Source organism: Antechinus flavipes, chromosome 4, assembly GCF_016432865.1.
Source record: "Antechinus flavipes isolate AdamAnt ecotype Samford, QLD, Australia chromosome 4, AdamAnt_v2, whole genome shotgun sequence".
Lineage (NCBI taxonomy): Eukaryota > Metazoa > Chordata > Mammalia > Dasyuromorphia > Dasyuridae > Antechinus > Antechinus flavipes.
This window is the reverse complement of record NC_067401.1, coordinates 94,560,188-94,584,211: the sequence shown is the minus strand read 5'-3', so window position 1 is coordinate 94,584,211 and position 24,024 is coordinate 94,560,188. Positions and strand designations below refer to the sequence as shown.

General features: G+C 33.2%; 1 protein-coding gene across 1 annotated transcript in view; it reads right to left on the bottom strand.

The window, feature by feature from the left end:
- The window catches only part of HEATR1 (HEAT repeat containing 1), a 55,253-nt gene that overhangs the window by 7,492 nt on the left and 23,737 nt on the right, over positions 1 to 24,024 (bottom strand). The window contains exons 17-39 of the mRNA XM_051993545.1: positions 23,020 to 23,208; positions 19,954 to 20,134; positions 19,615 to 19,751; positions 19,063 to 19,255; positions 17,870 to 18,039; positions 17,182 to 17,340; positions 15,332 to 15,574; positions 14,474 to 14,605; positions 12,213 to 12,316; positions 11,667 to 11,810; positions 10,789 to 10,907; positions 10,576 to 10,697; positions 8,855 to 8,983; positions 7,093 to 7,323; positions 4,805 to 4,934; positions 4,451 to 4,611; positions 4,063 to 4,109; positions 3,644 to 3,767; positions 3,215 to 3,355; positions 2,753 to 3,045; positions 2,145 to 2,295; positions 653 to 811; positions 305 to 439 (exon numbers count right to left, since the gene is read on the bottom strand). Coding sequence (XP_051849505.1) covers positions 305 to 439; positions 653 to 811; positions 2,145 to 2,295; positions 2,753 to 3,045; positions 3,215 to 3,355; positions 3,644 to 3,767; positions 4,063 to 4,109; positions 4,451 to 4,611; positions 4,805 to 4,934; positions 7,093 to 7,323; positions 8,855 to 8,983; positions 10,576 to 10,697; positions 10,789 to 10,907; positions 11,667 to 11,810; positions 12,213 to 12,316; positions 14,474 to 14,605; positions 15,332 to 15,574; positions 17,182 to 17,340; positions 17,870 to 18,039; positions 19,063 to 19,255; positions 19,615 to 19,751; positions 19,954 to 20,134; positions 23,020 to 23,208 — 3,594 coding nt within the window. The remainder of the gene's footprint in view (positions 1 to 304; positions 440 to 652; positions 812 to 2,144; positions 2,296 to 2,752; positions 3,046 to 3,214; positions 3,356 to 3,643; positions 3,768 to 4,062; positions 4,110 to 4,450; positions 4,612 to 4,804; positions 4,935 to 7,092; positions 7,324 to 8,854; positions 8,984 to 10,575; positions 10,698 to 10,788; positions 10,908 to 11,666; positions 11,811 to 12,212; positions 12,317 to 14,473; positions 14,606 to 15,331; positions 15,575 to 17,181; positions 17,341 to 17,869; positions 18,040 to 19,062; positions 19,256 to 19,614; positions 19,752 to 19,953; positions 20,135 to 23,019; positions 23,209 to 24,024) is intronic.

The window sequence follows — 24,024 nt, the reverse complement described above, 5'->3', positions numbered from 1 at the left end:
ATAATCTACTGCCAATATTGCTTTCTTAAAAGAGAACCTGATCTCTAGTTCTTTACTATTTCTGAAATAATTTAGGGAGTACGACACAACACAATCTTTGATAATAGTGAGAAAAGAAATTTAATTGTGAGATTTCACCTTCTTTTCTCTCTTTCTCTCAATCACCATATAACCTACAAATTAAAAAAATTTATGAAGAAAGCAACCAAAAATTGGGCATCCAAAAGCTATAAAAATTAAGAAAAACAAAAACAAACTTGGGATAGAAACCAGAACTAGAACAAAATAAAGAGAAAAATCTCACCTCTGGGTGTAATGATCTGAAGTTCAAGGCTTCCAAGAAAAATGCTGTTAACTGAGACTGATGAGAGTTGAGGTCTTCCTTCTCCATTACTGCAATGTGCTCTTGAAGGAGGCTCATAAATGGACCTATTCGATTCTATCAAAAATAAAGGAACAGTTACTAAGTTCAGGTTTTCCACTGATCTGTACTATTCTAAAATAATTAAGAAAGAATTCACAACTACACTCATAATATTAAAAGATAAAGGCTTTTGAACATTGTTTCTCTAGGAAAAAAAAAAAGCAAGAAAATTAAAAAATTTTAACCACTTTCTATTTTCCAAAATTTAACCCTGAAAATTACTCTAACCTTCCAGTTCTTTCCAATTTGCTTGTAAACTGTGTTGAGTGCTGATAGTAAAACTCTTGAAGAAAGTGTAGTAGCCAGTGTTGCTTTTAGGGATGTCACTCGGAGAGTTGCCTGGGAAGTAGGACTCATCTCTTTCACAACTGTCTCCCAACGGATTGCCTATAAAAATAAAAGTGAATTACTAGAGTCGTCTTGGATTGCATCAAGCATCTTAAAAGGAAATTGATGATAAATCAAGGAATCAAATCTTATGGTATTAATATGTCAGCGTTTGCAACAATTAGAATAGCATTCGTTGAATATTTTTAATTTGCATGAATGAAAATTCTATGTTAAGCCTTTACTGATAAACCTGAGCAGGATATCAACTCATCTTTGTCATACTGACAACTGAGGGATAGTGATATTATGAAGTGATAGAAGAGAACCAAACAAGCAGAACAGAGGTATAGATACTTGGATCTGAAACTAAGAAAAGTCTGTAGTACATGAAATTAACTACTTCATCTCAGAACATTTAGGTACATCCCCTGAATAAATGTTTCTCTGAAAGAAATCTGATTTAATTCTCTGAACTCAGAGGACATGATTCAGTTGTATTTGAGGTTGTTATTACAATAAGGAAAAAAAACTTAACTTTATAAAATCAAATGGCAAATGATCAAACATAATGGAACAATATCAATGAGAGGAAGAACTCCCTAGAAAATATTATCTTGTATTTTAAAAGTAGATTTTAACTACCCAATACTGTTGGCAGGCAGACATAACACTGTAGTAATGTAGAGTATTCTGCTTTTAAAGACACTATAGGATATATAATCTTCCTTAATGGAAAGAAATAAAGCATGCTTAATTTCCCATAAAGTGAAGGCAGAAAGAAAAAAGAATGGCCAAATCATTTGGACTTCTGAAGTTTCCATGTTAATTTTGTTATTAAATCAAGGATATGGAAAAAAGAAAAAATAAGTACATATTTGATCAAGAAATACATCATCAAAGACTAAAAGGTGATAACTGAAATTTCTCCTATTAGAAACAAAGTAAAAAGGTCACATATCAATAAATATTGTGCTTAGCACTAGGATACAAAGAAGCAGAAACAGTTCCTGACTTCAAGATCATTTTCTAATGAGAAAGACATCATATTGATAACTACATAATAGAGTTAAATATTGTATAAATGACAGGCAATCTCATATAGAAGAATCTAGCAGTAGAAGAATTGGAGGTTAGGAGGAAGACAGAACAAGAGACAGAAACGATGACAGCATTACTCAGCCATCGGGGCAAGAAGTGCTTTTTGTACCAATGCAGAGCAACACTTGCTCTTCAACTTGGTGAGCACTCTGGGGCACTGAGAGCTCAGTGATTTGCCCAGTGTTACATAACCAGGACAACACGATTAATTCCCAAATTTTGCTGTATTTAGATTTTACTATTAAGAACAAAGAAAAGATTTTCCTATCCTCCTCCAAATTCTGCGGCCTACCTGTATCAAAATACCCTGTAGGTATGGGCTGAGAAAATGTGGAAGAGTTTCAACAACTTTCTGGAGGGCTGCCAATGCACTAAGCAAGTAAACCTCACTTGAGATCAGCTCGTTCGTATTCTCCAGGGTAGTCAATAATGCAGGCATAAGTCTAAAAAAAATGGGCAAAACATTACAATATCCAGCAGATTAACCACTCCAACAGAAAAAGAACGCAAAACAAAAAGAATAATTCCACCCATTATAGCATTATACACAACGAAGTCTTATACTTTTTTTTGTCCCTCATGCTATAGCAGAAAAGTGAGACCTAAGGGCCAATAATGTTGGCACTAATACCACAATATGCAATATCCTAAAGGGAGTCTAGCTTATCCTCCACGGGGATAGGATCAATTCCTGGAAAAAAAACATATTCTGTTCCTTCTTTCCACATCTCTCCATTCTTAGCCTTTGCTACTAAGTGGGAATTATGAAATGTTCTGTATTTATAAACTTGAAATGGCAAATAATTCTTTACTAATTTGTATTGGCATTTTAACACTAAAAGCAAAAAAAAAAAAAAAAAAAAAAAGGCTTCTATGTGCAATTTTGCCCTATAAGCATACCTGGGCAGATGAGGTATTGCTAGTGCTCCCAGTACATAGGTGACCTCAGCTATACACAACAAAGCACTTCCCAATACGTTTTTCTCATCCTTCACCTCTGGATTGATCAGATTAATGGCTGCACTCAATACAGGGATAAAAACCTCTGAATTTTCTGTGCCAAAATTTTTGCAGAGTAACTTCAAACTGTACAAGGCAGTCTGTCTGTTGATAGCCTGTTCTTCTTCTTTCTCCTTTATTTTATGCTGTGCAATATCCAAGAGATCTGGAACCAGTTTCAAGAAAAGGGTCACCTAAAGACAAAAAACAAAAATTCAACATAAAAATTAAAAAAAAAATTATGCAAACTAAATAGATCTTTATTTCATTTTTCACTACCAAAAAGAATTATTAAGCTGCAATGCACATCAGATACTGAAGGTGTCTGTACTCAAGTGAAATAAAGTTAGACCTTTTCCTTACCTGTCCCTTTTTCCACTTTGCATACTGATGCAGTTTATTGTTTAAGAGGTCCATTGCTTTACGACGGACAGAAGGCAGTTGGTTAGTCAGCAATCCTCTTATCACAGGAACAAAAGTTTCCGTGGGCAATAAGGAATTGACCTATGAAGCACAAAAGGGAGAGATTCTATCTGAATCTATAAACTACATTTTAGGAGAAATATACAAAACATCACATTTCTGGAGATACAAATAGAGGTACTACATCCCTCACAGTCAGGCCTGTTTCTAAACACTATGAAAACATGATAATGATTTTATCTAACTGAAAAAATTACTGATTTCTCAAAACTATATATATATATATATGAAATATATAAAGTAAACTTTGCTAAACAACAAACAGCAACAATAAAACGCTATAATTGAGAAAGGAAATTTAAAACTCACTTTATCAAGCAAATCATAAGCTTTACTCAGGAGAGCACGCCAAAACTTTGCAGTTAATTTGTCTGCATTTTCCTCCACTGACTGTGCCACAGAATTTATATAACCAAGAACAGTTTCAAGTAATCTAAAAACAAAGGAGAAATTGTTTGGTTAACAATAATTATGAAAACATTTAAATCAAAGAAACAAGAAAATCTTTCTATTTTTATTCTTCTAAGGTAGAAAGCAATTAATCAATGACTTCTGCTTAAATTTTTTTAAATTTAAAAAACTTAGTATTTCTATAAATAACGAGGTCTACTAAACATCATTCTTAGATGGGGAGCAGATAGGGACAAATCTGTCCTTCAAGTTGAAATATTAAAAAAAAGAAAAAAGTGTTAAAAGATTAAAACAAAACCAAAAAACAATGAATATACCTTTGTTCAAGGCCTTGTAAAGCCACAGCACCACCATTTTCCATGACCTAGGTTTTTAGAAAGAAAATAATTACAAAAGCATTTAAGTTGGATGAAACTGCTTAAAAGAATTCCCTAAAACTTAAGTTGAAGACTCTACTTTCCAATTCTTTTCAGAGATTACAGACTTCATTCAGATTGAAACCACTCATTCAAACCAACCTACTCTTCCACCCACAATGTATTCTGGGTATTTTTTTTTTGGGGGGGGGGAATTTAAAAGACTCAAACTCAAAACATTTATGCTTTGACAAATTTTCTAAATTAGTTATTATTAATAATCTAAGAGAGTTCTCACAGGAAAAATAAAATGCTTCATACAAACAAGAATCTGAAATAAAAGTATTACCTTTTTGATAAAATTATGGGAAGCCAAGAGTTGAGACATAAAGGACACAGACAAAAATGTAAAATGTCGGAGCTGCTTGCTGGTATGAGTGTCCACATTGAAAACCTGTACCATCTGTTCCAGTGTCTTGGTCTTGTGAGATCCTGTTTTGGGAGGTTCTTCTGGAGAATAAAAGGCAAGACAATTGATCTCACTAAATTTCAAGTTGAACTATCTGTACAGAAATGGGTATGATATGCTTCAGTATTTTTACAAGATATTGTGGGAAAGAGGGAGTAATGAGTATTTATTTAGAAACTTCCATGGCATTCACAAACACATACAAAAGGCTGCAGAAGAACGATTTCTACTCACCCCCTTCTTTTTTCTCTGGAAGTTTGGTTAAGTATCTGAGTATATTCATTAAACTTTGGAGCTGCTGCTGGACAGTAAATTCACAAGAGACTGATATCCAAAATTCAGTGTCAGTCTCTAAGATAGCATCCTATTTAAAGAAGAGGGAAAACGCTGAAAGAACTGTAACTTTCAAGTTAATAAAAGTTAAGGAAATTTAATTAAATGTACAAATAGTTTCAATTTTTCTCCAACAAAGTAGATCAGAACAATGTTGTTCATTACAATCAAAGTTACCCCTAGAGTGACAACGGTTTAAGTACTGTATTCTAAAATCAAGAAAAAAAACAGATGGATCAGGAGAGTGAGGAGGACAGATTGATTGACGAATGTACCCATCTACCTATATATAATACTGAATTCCAAAGAGAGCAAAAGAAGCTAATCCCTCAGCCTTTTTCCCTTCTCCAGGAATTCTTTATTTTAGGCCCTATTCATTTGCAAAGACAGTTATCAAAATTAAGTTACCTGGTAAACAGGCAAAGAAAATTAAGAATACTCCAATTGTCAAGAATATCAAGGGAATTAATGAAAAAAAAAAAGTAAAGGAAGATAATTTAGTCATACCAGATCTTACACTATATTATAAAGCAGTAGTCATCAAAACCATCTGATACTGGCTAAGAAATATGAGTGATGGATCAGTGGAATAGATTAGGTACAGAAAATACAATAGGGAATGACTATAGTAATCTAGTGTTTGATAAACTAAAGACCCCAGCTTCTGAGACAAAAAAATCATTTGACAAAAATTGCTGGGGAAACTGGATAATAGTAAAGTATAAACAAAGTATACACTAATATCTCACACCCTATACAAAGATAAGGTCAAAATGGGTACATGATTCAAACACAACAGGAGATACCATAATTAGAATACCAATTAGAAGAGCAAGGAATTGTTTACCTCTCAGATCTATGAGGAAGGGAAAAATTTATAACCAAAGAAGAGAGAGAGCATTTTGAAGTGCAAAATGGATAATTTTGATTACATTAAATTAAAAAGTTTTTGCACAAATAAAATGAATGCAATTGATACTAGAAGGAAAGCAGAAAGGTGGGAAATAATTTTTATAGCAAATGTTTCTAATAGACTTTTTTTCTCAAATATATAGAGAAATGAGTCAAAATTTTTAAGAATACAAGTCATTTCCAAACTGATATGTGGTCAAAGGATATGAATAGGCAATTTTCAGATGAAGAAATCAAAGCTATCTATAGTTATTGTGCCACATCACAACTCTCAGATTGACTAACATGACAGAAGAAGAAAATGATCAATGTTGGAAGGATTGTGAGAAAATTGGAATACTAATGCATTGTTGGTGTAGTTGTAAACTGGTCCAACCACTCCAGAGAACAATGTTGAACAACTGCCCTTAAGGATAATCAAACTGTGCATAGCCTTTGATCTAGCAATACTACTACCAGTTTCGTATTCCACAGATTTTTTTTTTAAAGAGAAAAAAAGGACCTATTTATAACAAAAATATTCATGGCTAAATTTTTTTTTTTTCATGGTGGCTAAGAATTAGATATTAAAGGCATGCCTACCAACTGGGGAATAGCTGAACAAGCAGTAAATGATTGTAATGGAACACTATTGTGGTATAAGAAATGACCAGCAGAAATAGTTAATGCAATAAAATTGCATTAGCCCCTTATTCAAAAGAAGACTTTTCATTGCTTCTTAAATCAATGCTCAAAGGATGAAGATTTGCCACTAACCTGTTTAAAAGTAAGTGTATAAAAAATGCCCTACACTCTGAAGTCAGTATCAAAAAAGGAGTCCTAAAAACCTTTTAAGCAATAAAAGCATAAATTGAATAGATGGATGGTTCTCTTCAGTGACGACTTTAAAAGAGACAACACATATTTGAATGTCTAAGTTCTGGAATATTTGTTTAAAAGACTAGTCTCATTATTTTTGACATTTCAATTTGTTTCCATCTCAGCACACTAGATTACACAATGATGTAGAGTAGGGAAATAAGGTTGGGAGAGGTAAATTTGGTTGATACCAACACTTTCAAGCAGTGAATAACATTTTAAGCTAATTTCAGTTTTTAAAAGTTCATTGTTAAGTCTTCAGTAAATTACTGAAATAACCACAGACATATTTAAAGTTGATATAATCTCACTAACATAACTGTTAAAATTTAAATTTTAAACTCACATGTTAGAAAATACCATAGATTCTCTGTGACACATTACCATCTTTTTTTCACTTCCCCACCTAATATTCTGACCTTTTCTCCATGGGCAGCAACCAACACTGTTTTAGTGACGTACTGTTCAAAAAGCAACAGCAGGAGAATCCAGAGGAATTTCTCTGCACCAAGAGTGTCAACAAGTTGTACAAGGATGGGCAGGCGTCTGTGTTCGGGAACATGAGGTAGAGCATCCACAAACACATTTATAATTTTAACCACAACTTCTTCTATGTTCCTTGTGACATCTGCAGACTTACCACTGTCAGCCTGTAAACCAACAAACAAATGAAGAGTCAGAAAAAGCATTTCTGCCTGATTAAGCAAACTGCTTGTCTGAGTAATGACTGAAAAGAAAACAAAGTCATAAACCCTCTAAAAATAAACATATAAGGAAATTTAATGACTAAGGCCTTACTTTGGTAAGGCTAAGGCATGCATTGTAACTGCCTACCATGTGGTAAAGCATTGTGCCAACTGCATGAGGACACAAGGAAATATAAATTACGGGCCCCTCTATCAAGAGATCTATTATCTATATCAGAAACATAGAAAAGAAAACTTAAAATTTTAAATAAATTTTAAGAATCAAATGAGTGATATCTTCATGTGAAAAGGACTAAGCCTTGAACTTGCAGTTAGGGAAAGCAAGGGTTCAAATATCAGTTACAAGGTACAGGACCATGGAGAGGTACCTTATTTAACTCAAAACTGGGTTTCTTTTCATATGTAAAAAGAGAAAAATCAATGAATCACCTACTTTAGTGCCTTCAATGTGTCCAAAACAGAACCAATTATGTTCCCTCCCAACCCTTCCCTTCTATTTCTGTTGAAGGTACTACTACTACTACTACTACTACTACTACTACTACTACTACTACTACTACTACTACTACTACTACCACCACCACTACCACCAATTACTTAGGCTTACAACCTTAAGAGTCATCCCCAACTCTCCGCTCTCCCTCACTGCTCACATCCAACTAGTCACCAAGGTCAATTGATATATTATACAGATAATATAATCTGCATACACACTTCTTTATTCCCACAAAGGAAAACCACCCAACATCAGCACTTCCTCAGAGATCAGAAAAGTCTCCTTGGACTGATTTTTTTTGCTCCCAGGCTCCCTAAAATGCCCTTCACACTGAGAGCCCAGGTCCTGGAGTCGGGGGACCTGAGTTCAAATCCATCTTCAGACACTTACTAGCTACATGCCATTATTATCACTAACTCACACATGGAGGCTGAGAGCAGTTAGGTGACTCAAGACATGGAGCTAGTATGTATCAGAAGTAAGAGCTCAACTAAGTCTTCCTAAAAATCCTGTGCTCCACCCCCTACATGACTAAACATTCCCTCATCATCCCAGGTCCCCAGCAAACCAGTCTACTTCCTGTTCCAATGCAAATTCCACCTCACATCTCTTGGCCTTTATTCAGACAAACCCCGTTCCTAGAATGAACACCCACCTACATCTCTGCCTAACAAAATTCAGTCTCCCTTCTGAGATCAGTTCAAGATTCACCTCCTTAGGAAACCTATCTTAATCCACTGACTTGTTGCTAGCATTCTCCTGTCAAAAATTATGTACATAATTTGCCTTTAATTTTCTAGGTATGTACTAACCATTTGTTTAAGGCTTCACTGATATGGGTATTTCCTTCACCCATGCAGACTGCAACCACCCTTAGTCTTCCTTAGACAAATAATCTTATCAGCCTAAAGATTTTCTTGTATCTTTTCCTAACCCAAGGTCTCTAAAAGAAATGATACTACAATATAGATAGCATACCTGGATAAGAGCAGGAATGACCATTTTCACTGTCTTGTTGATAACTTGAAAACTATAAGTATCATCAAGGCGCATAACATTGGCTCCCATGAATGTAAAAATGGGCATAATGTTGTGCAAAACTTTATCCTGAAAGAAATAGATCATCAGAACTGTCATCTTTAAAAACATCTTATAGAAGAAACATGGTTTCTTAAATGACACAGCATATTTATATACTTCAAGACTAATCATTGTCATAAAACGATATCTTTATTCAAAAATCTCATTTAGGAAAAAAACCATCTTTTTAAATGGTGTATTCAGGTACCTCTAACAAATGCCATCTATAATGAATACTTGTTATCTGGGATCAGCTTTTCAAAGTAATTTATAATTTTACTATTCAACATAAAATAATTTAATCCAGTGTATATTCATGAGATTTGGTTTATATATAATTCACTTACTGCTTCCATTAAAAAAAAAAAAAAGACAGGCTATTACTAAGAGAAAAAAACCTAGAACACTCTGACGTGATGCCAAATTGAGGACTGAAACTAAGAGAGATGTTTGGTTTCAAGACAAATTCAATGTGAGCTGATAAAAGAAAAGTTAAGGATCATCAAGAAAAACAACCAGTTGTACCTCAGACATTTATTCTTTATAAAGTTGTTTCATAACATATTTACAATTAACAGCTTATCAATACTGTGCACATCAAGTTAGTTCTTTGATAAACAAAACGTAGTTATAAACCTAAATATATACCATAAGGGATCCAACACCTAAATCTCAAAGTACACAATCTGTACTTCAGATTAAAGCACATGACCAAAACCTTCTACTGTCTCCTGGGCGAATACCTAAAATGTAACTTGGGATCTTTTTTGGAGGAGACATAATTAGCTTTTTAAAAAAAGACTCAGTCTATAATCTTAAATTACAAACCTTACATTAATTACATATATGAGTTAATAATGAACAAAATTCTTATTTTTACCCCGGCTGCTGATTTTTTTAACCATAAATGATATACATGTACAAATCCTACATCTGTATTTTCTTCTAGTAGGGGAAGAAAATAAGCATTTAGATAGTATCTAATAGGCGCCAGGCATTGTGCTTAGTGTTGCCCCAGTCACAAAACTTATAAATGTCTAGGGTTTAGTTTGAACTCAGGCCTTCCTAACATCAGAATCACAGTTCTATCAGTTGTACTTCTAAAAGTTCCTCAGTTAATAAAACTTTGATTCAATTATCTATAGAACTACAAAACATCTTTGCATGTGAAACATAAATTACCCCAGCATTTCCCAACAATTTGAGGGTATGAAATTCTTAAATTAAACTTGAGTGAAGAAAAAGGAGCAGAAGTGGGGGCAAAGAAGAAGGCAAAAAAAGAACCACCTTGGACAGAGAGAGAAGGAACTTGATTTTTGAGCAAAGCAAGAAGTCAAACCCATTTTTATTTCTGTATTTCAAATGTCTTAGAATTTCCATGGAAATTTTTCATAGTAGAGAATATAAGGTAGAAATAGTGGAGAAAGGGCTGGACTTGCAACCTCATAACTCTGACACTCATTTACTATATGATCTTGTCCAAGAGTCAACCTCTCTGAGCCTCTTACCTCAATTACAAATTGAATTGCTCTACATGGTAGGTCTGCTGTGAACAGAACATTTTAAAAAGTTCTAAAGTACTATATAAATGAAATATTATTATAAAACATAAAACATACAGGGAATATTCCAGCAACTGCACCCAAAAGCAAGAGGGCATGGTGATGTGTCTGAGGCATCTCTGAAACCCGCACACACTGAACTAACAATTCAACATTGAATTTTTCTTCATCAAGAATACCTAGAGAGGGAGGAGATAAAAACTTTAAATGGATCAACAAGTAGATGTAACCTCGAAATATCCTCCCATCCCTACAATATCCTATACATACCTTTAGGGATCTTAGAACCATCTGGGGATAGTTTCTGGCAGATATTAAGTAGACAGCTGAGAATTAGCTGTTTGGTGTATTCCAGATTTCCCTGCTCCGGTGGCAAAGTTTCTAGACACCTTTAAAATTTTAATCCAAGTGATAATGAGGAATAAAAAAATTTGTACAATTTTTGTTGTCAGTGTCCATCAGAAGTCATAGATCACATCAAGTTTCATAAAAATCAAATAGAAATGACTAAAATAACAAAATCAGGACTTTTAGCATAATGCCAAGTCTTCTCTAAACTTTTCCAAGGAGTTTAATGGCAAATTGCTACTCTTATCACACTGCAAAGAAAATGAGAGCAGACAAAATCTCCTTATATCTAGCTCTGCAGAGGGAAATATGAGACGTGCATTGTGTTAAGACTAATGATTTATTTAAGTTTCAAAAACTATCCACTCAAGACTCTACATCTAGGAGAATATATAAATAGTAATACCAAACAACAACTGAATCTTACCTAAGCCTAGGCCAAACTTTTAAATTCCAGTAACAAAGCCCCAAAACAAAGCCCCAAGGCATGTACTCTAGGTTCATTTAACAGAATTCCCAATGGACAATAGAATTTGCTTAATCCAAAACTAAGATAAATTTGAATTTTCTAGGGATTCTTGGCCAAGAATTTACCAACACTATGAACCATTCTTTGTTTTGGTTTTTTTAATTATTTTATTTGCACAAATGGCAACTATTTCTGTAAGAAATACAAATTGAATCTTCATATTATATTTGGAAATAAGAACAAATGAATAATAACAATTCTCAGATAAGTATCAGAATTCTATTCTCTAATGGACAATAATTAATTAAAAGCCATTTTAAGAGTGATTTACCTGGAGAGCAAATTAAAAAGACATGGCACTAATAACTGAGGACTTTTGAGTTTCTTTTTATGTTGCAGTAATTCTAAGATGAGGGTTACTCTCTGCCAGTAAACATTGCCAACATCTTGTGCAGGTTCTGTATCTTGTAGTTTTCTGCAGCAGGAATAAAAAATTATTCTTAAGCAGAGATTTTTAAGAATTCATGCAGAAAGAAGTAAACAGAATCGGAATATATATACACACTACTACAATAAAATAAATGAAAATAATACAAAGGCAACTTTCTCCTCTCAGTAAAAAAAGAAGAGGGGTACTGAATGTGGTCTATGCTGCCAGGCACAATCATAATGTTGACTGGCTGGCTTGTTTTAAGTGTTTTTCTTTGTTATCAGAGTGGATTCAATGATGGAGGGAAGGTATTTTGGAAAAATAGGTTTTTTGAAAAAACAAAAGGCACCAATAAAACTCTTAATTATATAAGCAAATAAAAAAAGCTAGATAACGTACAAAAACTAGAACAAAAGGATTTTTCTTAAATAAGTTCATAATTCTTACTTCTGTTGCATTTTTTGTCTTCTTGTTTGCTGAATTGTACCCAAGGACTTGGTTTTCTCTGGTGGTTCCAGTTCTAATCGGATTTGTTCAGCATCAACAGAAATCTGAAATTATGTTAAAGTAAGAATTACCAATAATTTCGATTTCTAGGATAAACAATTATACTGAATACACATATTTTAAAAACCACAAATAGTTTCTTTTAATTGTCTTTCATCCATTCAATTTCAAAATAAGGACGATAAATTCTATCAAGTTAATTTGAGTTTAAATCAAACCAATTGACTCGCCATGCTTAAAGGAAAATTATTCTCTCATTTAAAGAGTGTAAAGCTGTCTGAAAAGCATAATGGTAAGTGTTAAATTCTTAATCATCTAAGTTTCAAACCATGTGCTGATTAACTCTCACATGAGTTTATTTATGAAATGAGGGCTAAAAATAAGAGTTCACAAAATTACATAAGTAGAGAGAATTACCATATTGATAGGTTTGAATTTGATTCATTTAACTATCAGCAACTAACACCTAACAGTGGAAGAGACATGGTAAGCACTCAAACTTTTGCTAAAGAGTTTTCCCAAGTGCCAATCCACCTGGCAGGTGCAGAAAATGTTTTAAACTAATAATACTTTCTATTTATATGCTTTAACTCATTTTAAGCCTCATATTACATGCCACCCCCCCCCAACTCCCCATATACCTACACAAATTTAACAAGAGCAAATAACATCATATGTACATTTCATATGTATGGGACAGAAATACTGTAATAAAACTCATCAAGGCTATATCACATTAAAGGATAAAATAGACTCTGAGTCAAAGATTATCAGTAACATATTAATATATTTTCTTTTAAAGTAATAGGTAAAATTCGTAAAATTTCTTTGACATTAATATTACTATTATTGCTAATAAAATTTAAGCTCACATTTATATAGTGATTTCTTCAATTGTTAATGCCCTCTCCCCTAGCAAAACAGATAGTACTAATATAAAACCTTTCAAACACTTCAATATAAAACGCTTGTTAACAAATATGTGGGTTTTCTTCTGGGAGGGAAGAGGTATCTTCTTTAATTTAAAAAATAGGACAAAGAAAAGTAAGTTGCCCACCAGTCTAGCTAAATAACCCAAATCATTTATCTTTTACATCCTTTAAATATTTCTATTACTCTTTTTTTTTTTTTTTTTTAAAAGAGGAGTGAATATGTAGAGAGAGGGTTATGGCAAGAGGAGTTCTCCAAATCTTTTTTACAGCCCCCTAAGAACTTGAAAACTAAAACTAGATATAACAATATGAATTTGCAACAGTACTGCAGTATAATTTCCTGATTTTTTTTTTCATGTCACATTTTTAACATTTAAAAACAAAGCTAAAACAAACTAAAATTACATTTGGTAACTTGTACTCAACTTGATTTTATGAATCAGAAATCCTCTTTTCTTTCTTTCTTTCTTTTTTTTTTTTTAAACACACATCAAGTTTATGTCTGTATATTTGGTGTCAGGATCCCTTGCATAAGGGAATTCTATAGTATGCCAAATAAATGTTTTTCATTTCTGCAATCCCAAAGAGTAGGGTAGAAAATGAGGGAAAATGAAAGGGAAGATGCTTAAAAAACAAAATTAGGAAATGAAATTTAAGGAAAAGTTTGGCTGGTCACAATATTTAAAGATACTCCTATTTCTCTAGATATTCAAATTCCAAATCCTACCTTGTACTTGCCTCTAATAAAAAATACCTTTCTAGCACACTCACTATCTCTACCATATGATCTGAGTTATTTAATTCTACTTTCAAATCCACAGCTGATTAATAATAACATTCAGCAGTCATCCACAATACAATGAACATGATTTTGATTGCATTATTCATTTCATCATATTAAGTCAGAATCCTCGCCCCTTGAGTGTCATAATGTTCCCCCAGGTCACCTGCAAACTCCTGATCACTATCACGTACCACTTAACAGAAATCTGGTCCAGACAAATATTACTAAATGGTTAAACTATAAACGAAAAAAAAGTATCAGAAACTAAATGGAAAGGTCTACATTTATTTCATTACTATAATTCTTTATTAATGTCATTTTGTTGACACCCCCCTCCATAATTAATTAACAATAAACACAATATAAGAAAGAGTGAGATAAGGACATGAAGAAGCCAAATCAAAGTAAAGATGAAGAATGCTCAAAAATATTCTAAACCAAAATGATTAATAATGAGTAGTGGCTCTAAAAAGGCTGTAACTTACTGTTTTAAAAACACTGCTAACAGTCTGAGCACAGAGTGTATTTTTGCAATTCAAAAGTAAATCAAACAGCACTCCCAAAAGCTTCTGTTGAACTTTATCATCTGATATAGCAGCAAAGAATGGTTTCGTAATCTAAAAATTAGAAAAAGAATCACATGAAAGCAAATTCCTAAAAAGCCTACTTATATAGCTTTGTCATATTTTTAGAAAACAATGTATGCCCATTCCATACTTTAAGGCACCCTGAGTTAAAATGTAGCTCTTGCTATTGGCCTAACTATAACAATATCAATAATTCAAAGATCTGTAACTTTTCAGTGTGAGCAGCCCTCTTTCCTTTGGCAACAATTGTAACTTCTATACAGCCTAATAGCAAGTTGAGAATCAACCTGAGGAGAAGCTTCACAAAATAAGTGAGGCTGGCACTAGAACACCACAAGGTACCCAGCCCCGAGGCTATTCCTGAAGCTTTTCCAGCTTGGATGAATTCGCTGCCAGAACTTTTGCTCCTCCTTTTTTTTTTTTTTTTTAAAACACATTACGAACTGAATCCTCTCATGCTAGGATGAGGCTAATGTTAAAGAAGGATTTTAATGGATGATTAGGAAGTTTTTCAAATTAAATGAAATCTTAAACTCTGCTTATTTCTTTAGAACTTGTCCATCACAATGATCATTAAGTAAAATCCACTCCATATTTTAAAACACTTAACACCACTCAATAACTTTATTTGTTCTTCAGCCATCAACATACATCACATATTATCCAATTCCAGTGCAAATGCATTGTGCTCTACTATTAGGAGTGTTAAAGGGAAAAGCAAACTTAAATTCTAGATTCTAATTAGAAAATACCAACCTTCCCAAGGGCAAGGATCTGGAATGTAGGCATCCCTTCGAAGACTTCCTTGGTGGTATGCACAGCTTTGAGGAATACATCTAAACTCTGTGGGTCCTTGTGCAAGAGAGAAGCTGAATGCTCATTGTACTTCCCAAGGGCAAGGTGCAAAATGACAGCTTCATCCTTCAGGACTGTAGGGGGTTCCTTTAGTACTTTCTCTAGCAACTGATCAATTGTGGGCAACAGCTGAGAAAGCACCATCTAAAAATTGGGAAAAACTATTAATGTCAATTGACATGTGTCTCTACTTGTTACACAAGAACATTATTAATCATCAAAAAAATTCAACATGGGAAGTAGTCCAGGAGACACTTTCAGGGAAGTGATAGGATCTTCAAAAAATAGAAAGAGCTAATGAGTATTAGGAATGTTTTGAGAGAACTTCCACCAGGAAGCACCAAAGTCTTAAAAGGCCATCTTGATCTGAAACATCTTTAGGTCCTTCAGGTGACTAAAGCAAACTACACAGCTTTGATACTACTAATAATCCTGAAGAACAAGGACTGTTTTTTTCCCTCAGATTAGAGTTTAAAAAAGGGTGTCACAGCATCGGTTCAAATTATACTATATGCTCTAGTTTAAAGATGCTAAATAAATACTTTTAAATAATCACAAACATTAAGTGCTGAAATGCCGAGTCAAACATTTAATACTTTGTGACTTCAGAAGCACTGTTAGCATGTTCTTACAAGTGACATTACATTTTTAAGAAGTCTTGGTTATCCATTATTCTCTTTTTTCAGGATCTGACTACAATTCAAAAACTTCTATTTTATCTATAAATTAAAAATATAGAATGCTGTTCATTAAGCCTAAGATAAAGAATATTAAGTTTTTATTTTAAATATACCTTAGTCATCTTTCCCTTAAGTGTGCAAATATAAAACATTTACATATAAAATGTATTAAATCACTATAATTAGATTATTCTTTCCAGATGGAACATATTCATTTGATTTGTACTTCACATATCCATTCAACTATGTATGATTAAAAGAACAGGTAGGAAAAGAGGATTTTAAGCTACTATTAATGCCAGTTTGTAGTTTTCTTTATTGCCTCCATATAACATTTCCTGTTAGAACTATTAGAAAAGATCATGAAGGGCTTTAGAATATGGCATTATGAAAACTGATGTTGCAATAGTAAAAATAACAGTACTAATAATGTAATTTTATAAAATACTTAAAAGGTTTGCAAAGCATTTTCTTCCTAACATCATAAGGTTGACAGTCCAACTATCATCACTAAACCAAGACTGGAAATGAGTCACACACAGCAAGTAAATGTCTGAGGTAGGATTCAAATACGGATGTCCAGACTCCAAAAATGACACTCTATCCACAATTATTATTATTATCACTTTCAGTAAAATTTGCCATTTATAATTTACAAAATTAATTGAGAAGACATACAGAGAAGGATTTTCATGGTAAAGTTATAAAAGCTCAAATTAAAGTTCTACCAATAGTCACATCTCCTTGGGATTTTAAAACATGAATATATACACATTTGCAAACATATACATATGTATATACATAGACATATATACAGATAGGTATACACCTACACACTCATACCCACAACCCACACCCCCTCTAACATGCAGAAGCAATATGCTTATTTAAAACAATCCCTTCTACCTAGCTCCAAAACAACATTTAAGCTTTGTTCTCTCTGCATCCCAGTATCCCCTTCCTATTACTTCTTAAGCTAATGAAAGTAAAATTTCCCCCATATATCATCAGTTATCACAATATTTTGGTCACATCAGACTTAAAATATATTTCTCATTAAAATATACACACCTCACTATTGACTTCCTGAAGAATTTTCATCAAGTTTTTTGCAATATAGGATGGACAGCTATGTACACAATAAAGCAAATGTTTTAAGGCTTCAGTTAACATCTGGTGAGATTTTGGCTTTTTTCCTGTTTGCAGATCCTCAAACAAAGTATTCAAATCCTAGAACATTAAAACAGCTTATGAAGGGTCTTCAAATGGTAGAAGTACTAATTTCTAAAAACCATCAACCAAATGACATTATTTCACTATTTGCCATTTTTCGTATAAAATTGGCTCATAGATGATACTATTAGCTAACAGGACACTATGAGCATATTTTACCTAAGAATAATTCCCAATTATTTTATCTAGAGGAAAATGTATCTCATTATTATTAAAATGTTGTAATAATAAGTATTTTAAAATTTCAATTTTAACCCTAGTACTTAAAAATTTTTAAATGGCTTTTTAATACCTTTGTTACTTCTTTAAATTTCCAATTATATCCCCCCATTTATTATGTTAAGCAATCTCTCCCCACTATATTATTTATTATACACATTTCTGTGAAGTAACTGATTAAATTTCTCATGAAATAAGATGAAAACCAATAGTACAAATGTTAACTCTAGACTTGACTTCATATATGTATATGAACACACTTCTCCCTCCCTCCCCCAGCTTATACATTGCTAATGGGAAGATATACCTGTGCTACATATGTAGCATCTGAAATAATCTCCTCTTCTTTTTGGACTAAGTGTTGTATTACAGGATAAAGTGGAGACTCTACTTCACGTAAGGTCTGGAGGCAGAGAATGGCAGCTCTTCGTACTTCTCTTATAGGACTTCCCAAATTTATGAGTAAACATATCACCACTGGGGAAAAAGATATATATTAAAATACAGCACACATATATAAACCCCCCACAGGGTAGGGAAATTTGAAACATTTTAAATCAAATATTCTATAAGTTAGAAAAGCTAAATCTGAGTCAACTGTGACATTTTCAGGAACTTTTATTTTTCTTAATTCATTAACATGTCCAATTCAATAAACATTCATTAAATGACTACTGTCTACTATGCGCATGGCACTATACCAGGAACAAGAGAAATAAAAACTTGAGTCACAGAGCATACGTAGTCTTTGCCCTCAAAAAATTTATCATATCAATGAAAGAGAAGACATGTATATGATGCGTACAGGCATAATTAAAGAGAGTGGAATGAAAAATTCAGGAAGGGAAAGATTAAGAAAGGCTTCATGAAAGTAGTAAAATCTAAGCTAAAATAATGAATCTAATCAGGAAGGAGACGCATTTCTCATCCTTCAAATGAATATACTTAGTCACAGCTAAGACTTTAGTCAGATGTCTCTATATGCTGTATGAAAAGCCAATATCCAAATTTTCTATATTGGATCAACTCATAAACCAAGCAAAAGAGCTCCATTTATTCTGAATAGAAACTTCTAAGGTTACTCACTCTCTTCTAATAAGTTATTTTCCAATACAAACAAGGCCATTCTTAACAATGACAATTTATCTTTAGCTGATTTCTTTTCATTTATCAAACTGTACCCTTTTTAAAGGAATTTCCTGACATTTTAGTTCTATAATATTATAGCATTACACATGAAGATCATTTTTTCAAGGTTTTGAAGTGATTCCCTTCCCCAACCATTCTAATGAAAGTAAGATACTTTGCCTTTTGTCCAGGAAAGAGGGTGCAGTGCAGAGGTAGGAGGAGGTTGCTGAAAACCAAAGGCCCATTACAGCAGCAGCAAGTATGCAAGAATATTGCAAGTATATCTGAATAAATTTGAAACTTCATAAACTCCAATATAAACTAGGAAAGGGAAAATATATAAACATGATTATGAAAATGACAATTTTATACCTGGAGAAGATGTTGATGCCAGGTATTTTTTCTTCTGTGCAGCCTGACCTGCCAGCATTGCACGTCCTATGTAAAGAGCTTGAGTCTGTAGTATTGTTTTCACGTTATAGTTAAGTGGATTTGAAAGGCTATAATTATAGGTCCATAAAAGTGAGAAGAACTTGAATAACTCAAAAACATCTTCTAAATGTACCTAAATAAGATAAAAGGAAGTTAAGATCAGCTTTCTTCAAATTAGTAACCAACATATTGTTAAATATAGTTTTCATTATGGGTACTAGGAAATATATGTTAGGCCCCCCCCTCCCCCAAAATAAATAAATAAATTCCTGTATTTGAGCAAGGCACTAATTTCTGAATTATAGCACAAATAAAATTCAAAATTAAAAAAACAAACAAACAAAACAAAAACAAAACAGGCTTGGTTAAAATCATTTTCCTAGAAGACGAGATACTGAAATGAGAAATGTCTAAAATTACAGAAGGCAATTTAATTCTACTACATTTTGTTTTCTATAGCATATAAAATCATTTTAGCTGAAAATGAAGTACCTTTAAGAAAAGTTTCATCAGAACTCTGAAGCAAAGGGCATCAGCACCAGCAATAATAACCTCAAATATCTGGATCAATAAGTGCAGATAGTCTCGGCTGTCTTCTTTCATATGTTCAGGATTCCACCACTTATCATCTAATGGGCATGAAAATATGTGAGGCATAAAATAATCCACAAATCTAAGAATATGATGAGCCTACAGTGGCTAAACACAAGATTATTTTTTTGCCCTAGAAAAAAATGGCTTTCTAATTATAACACGAAATAATGAGCACATCTAATTTTTCTTAACTGGTTTTTAAGACAATCAAATCTAAAAACATTAACAATGACATACCTTTAAGAAAAGATTTAGGAGGCTTCAAAACTTGAATAAAGTTTTTCAATGAAAATGCAATCATAACAGCATCTTCCACAGCAATCATCTGCCCTCTGTTGAGCTTTTCTACATACTGAATCCATATCTCCACTGGTATTCCTTTGTCTGACAGTTCAGAATGACATTCAAAAGAGATTTCCTGAGTTGGTAGAAATAGGATGAAAAAGTTTAGTATTTTATTAAAGGGAAATTAAAAGAATATATAAATATAAATCTATACGTAATGTTTTTTTTGTTTGCATCAAGGAGTCTTTTTTTATTATTATATGTTGGAACACAGAAATTAGCAAAGCCCCGAGTTTCCTTATTTTCCTAGAAATGACACTGGGAAAGGAAAAAAAATTTCCCCTATTTTTAATTTACTATTTTATTTGAATGAGGGATAGTAATTGGAAAATGGGGGGAAGGGGGGGAGGAAAGGAGGGAAAGGAACAAAAGCTCCTCTACATGAAGTAAAAACAATAGCTTTCCTCAAAGATTCTTAAGAAGATTCAAGTCCATTCAACATTTAAAAAAATTTAAATAGGAGGAATGTACAGTCAAATCTCTTTTTACATACAATATTAACATTTCTAAGTCAATGAAACAATAGCTCTAAAAGGCCATCTCTAGAAAGTAAGGAAAAAATGATAAATAAGAATCAATCTAAGTATATATGGGGGAAAAATTATTTTGACATTGAAAAAGGATAGATTGTTCCCTAAATATATTGACCCTATGTAAACTGTGGGATAGGGGGAGGGGAAGAAGTATACCCTTCCCTCCAAATAAAAAAAAACACATCAGGAAGGATAATGGGAAAAACAGCAAATTTCCTTGAATAAAACTTGGGAGTTTTCTATATTTGAAATACTATGTGGCAGTGTCACCATATCTCAAGAGAAATAAAAGATAAAGTTTAAAAGAGACCAGCTTAAGTAAACAAAACAATGTGAGAAAGCAGAGATATTGTATATAGACTACAAAGAGAATTGCTGAGTGTTGTGATGATGGTGGTTTACTCAATTGTTCAAATAAGCTGGACTAGAAAAATAGGGACAATCATCATATTCTGGAGTATGTGAATGAAAGGGCACCAAGATTGAAAAGTGAGAAGGTACAACTTTATATAAAGAGGAGATAAGCCACAGACTGCTAATCTAGAAGATAAGGATGGGAAATAAGGTTTTTTTAAGAGCTAAGGCAAATTCTTAGGTTACAGATTTATGATCAATAATGCACTTAAGGATATCTCTCTGCATTAGATGGCCAAACATACTCTGCACTCCTACTTACTGCTACCTCCAGATTTATTTGTCCGGGATCATTATTCCATGACATTTCCTGTCTGAGGAAAATTTTTAAGGACCATGGAGTCGGTATACATCACCTTTTCTGCATCTTTATTGTCTTCAACTATTGACCTTATCGTGGTTCTCCCAACATTCTCCAAGTCTGAGCCCCTGCCTTAGAGCTCTCTCTCCATACCCTTCCATTCAGTTCGTTAGTTCAGCCACTTCTTACTTAGGTTTAGTGAATCTCTTATAAGTTTTTTTCTCAATCCCTCATCTCTTAGAATCTAAGGATTTTTCTCTCTCCCATTTCAGCTTCATAATATGAACAAATTTTGGACTGCATCACCTCCTTTGAAATTCCATTCAGACTACAATTTCATATCCTTCTACTTCCCATACTCTTGGACCTACCCTATGCCTGATTTCCACCTTTAGCCTGTCCTCTAATCCAAAGATTCATCCCTATTCTCTCAATTTTAACTCCACCACTCTGGCTTTGTTTCCTCTATAATGAGGTTTATTTAAGTGGTTACTTTAACATTTACTAGCTATACTCCTGGGTCCCGATATTCTATTTTTCCAAACCTGAGATTATGTAATTCTTTAAAAAACAGATTTATCTAGTTTCTCCAGTCCTGCTCCATGGGTAGTAAACGATGACAGTAGAAAAAAATAACAATATCAATCCAGCTTTATCTATTATAATAATAAGTTATATTTATCTATTATAATAATAAGTTATATAGCTGTAGCTATACCAATATTTTTGGTCAATAATCTTGTTCCACCTTCTTTAAATGAAAACAATTCCCATATTTTTCTCCTCCATAGGATTATTCCACTTTGCTGATGAATTTTTACTCATCCCTTACAGCAAACCCAAGGGCCTTCCATAACACTCCTATTCAGAACTCACAAAGCACTGCTTTTTTACTTTTCTAATGTATTTAGAATACATTATTTTTTTACTATCATTTATGGAGAATATTGGACAGTTTTATAGGTGGTGCAGAAGACAGAGCACTGGGCTCTGTCATCAGGAAGACTCATCTTCCCGAGTTCAAATCTGGCCTCAGAAACTTACTAACTGTGTGATCCTGGGCAAGTCAACTTATCTGTTGTCTCAGTTCCTCATCTGTAAAATGAGCTAGACAAACCACTCCATTATCTTTAGTAAGAAAACCCCAAATGGAGTCATGAAGAGCCAGACACGACCAAAACACAAGGCAAGGTCAGATTGGGCTTATTTAAGCCTTTTCTCTCAGCCAATGTCAATAGTTCCTCACTAAAACAAGCAGAAAGAAAGCATCGTGCTAAATTACAAATGAAAGAAAGATATTTTGGTAACAGTGCTGGATTTGGCACCTTCTAGAACTGGGTCTGAGTCTAGATTCAAACTCAATTAATTGTGTGACCTTATAAAATCCATATAACATCCTGCTTAAGGAGCAGGACTGGAGAAATTAGCAAAATGCAAAATAGAAACATTACCTGTACTGTCTACTTCACTGGCCTGTTGGAAGGCAATATTTTCAAACCATAAAATGCTACATAAATGTGAATTAAAGGACGTGTATTACAAATCTAATCTATAACCCTGAGGAAGTGGCAAAGTTGAGAATTTTGCCTCACAATTGACCTCTAATTAAATGAGACATTTCTTCTCTTTCTCCTCCACCCCCACTGTTATTCTATTTCGGTGTCAGACTGCCATTTAATCATGAACTTGCAGGGGCTTTTTTGTCCTTACCAACGAAGTAATAACTTCATTTTCTCTTATTTTTCTTTCCAGCAAATTGAAGACTTTCAATGCAAATGGAAAGTGAGTTTCCTTTAATGAAGAGCAGCAAGAGACAAGAACTGAAATGACAACTTGGGAAGTTACTTTCTGCTTCAATGTGTAGCTCTCCTTTTCACCAACAGCTATCAAATCCTCCACCTTCAAAAGTAAATAGACAAGTATCATTGCCTATTCTGAACTTCACAAGATAATTCTGCTGACAATGTTTACAGCTCTATACATCATGCCATATTCTAAAATATATGTTGTTGAAAAATACAACTAAATGTTTAAAATGAAGTATCTATGCTATAAATGCAAAAAAAAAAAAAAAAAGAAATTACAAGTTCTAAAAAATCTGAGCAAGTACATTCAGATACTGAAGTTACTAATTAAACTGAATGTTTAAGGTCCCATTTTTAAAAATAGATTTTTATTGATATCTTTTATTTTTATATCACCTAGATTTTCCCAGGATTCTCTTCCTTCCCCCAAAGAATCAATCCTTATAATAAAACATTTTAAATAGCATTAGAAAGGGGGAAAAAATTCTCAAAGCTTATTAATATGTAAAAAAGACAACATTAAAAGTTCTCCCACATTCATGAATAACAGTCCTTTATAAAGGAGCACAATTAGGATTATCTTCTTGTATCTCTTCTTTGAAAAGACTTTATTGACTTAAGGTTAAAATGCATTTACTCTACCACTGCATTAAATTTTCTTGGTTGAAATTATTACAGTATTTACCACTGGCTCTACTCCTCTGCCCCCTTCTCCCCTTTTCCCTCCCCCCCCCCCAAAAAAAAGGAAGTGAGATAGTACTAGACTCTTCTGAAAAGATAAAAAGGATAGACTAATACAGCCTTAGAATCTAGTGTATATTCTCTCTGCAAATGTTGATAAAATACCATTTTTTATTCTAAAAAGTTATCTGCTATATAGCAGTATTTATTCTTTTTCTGTTTAATTTTA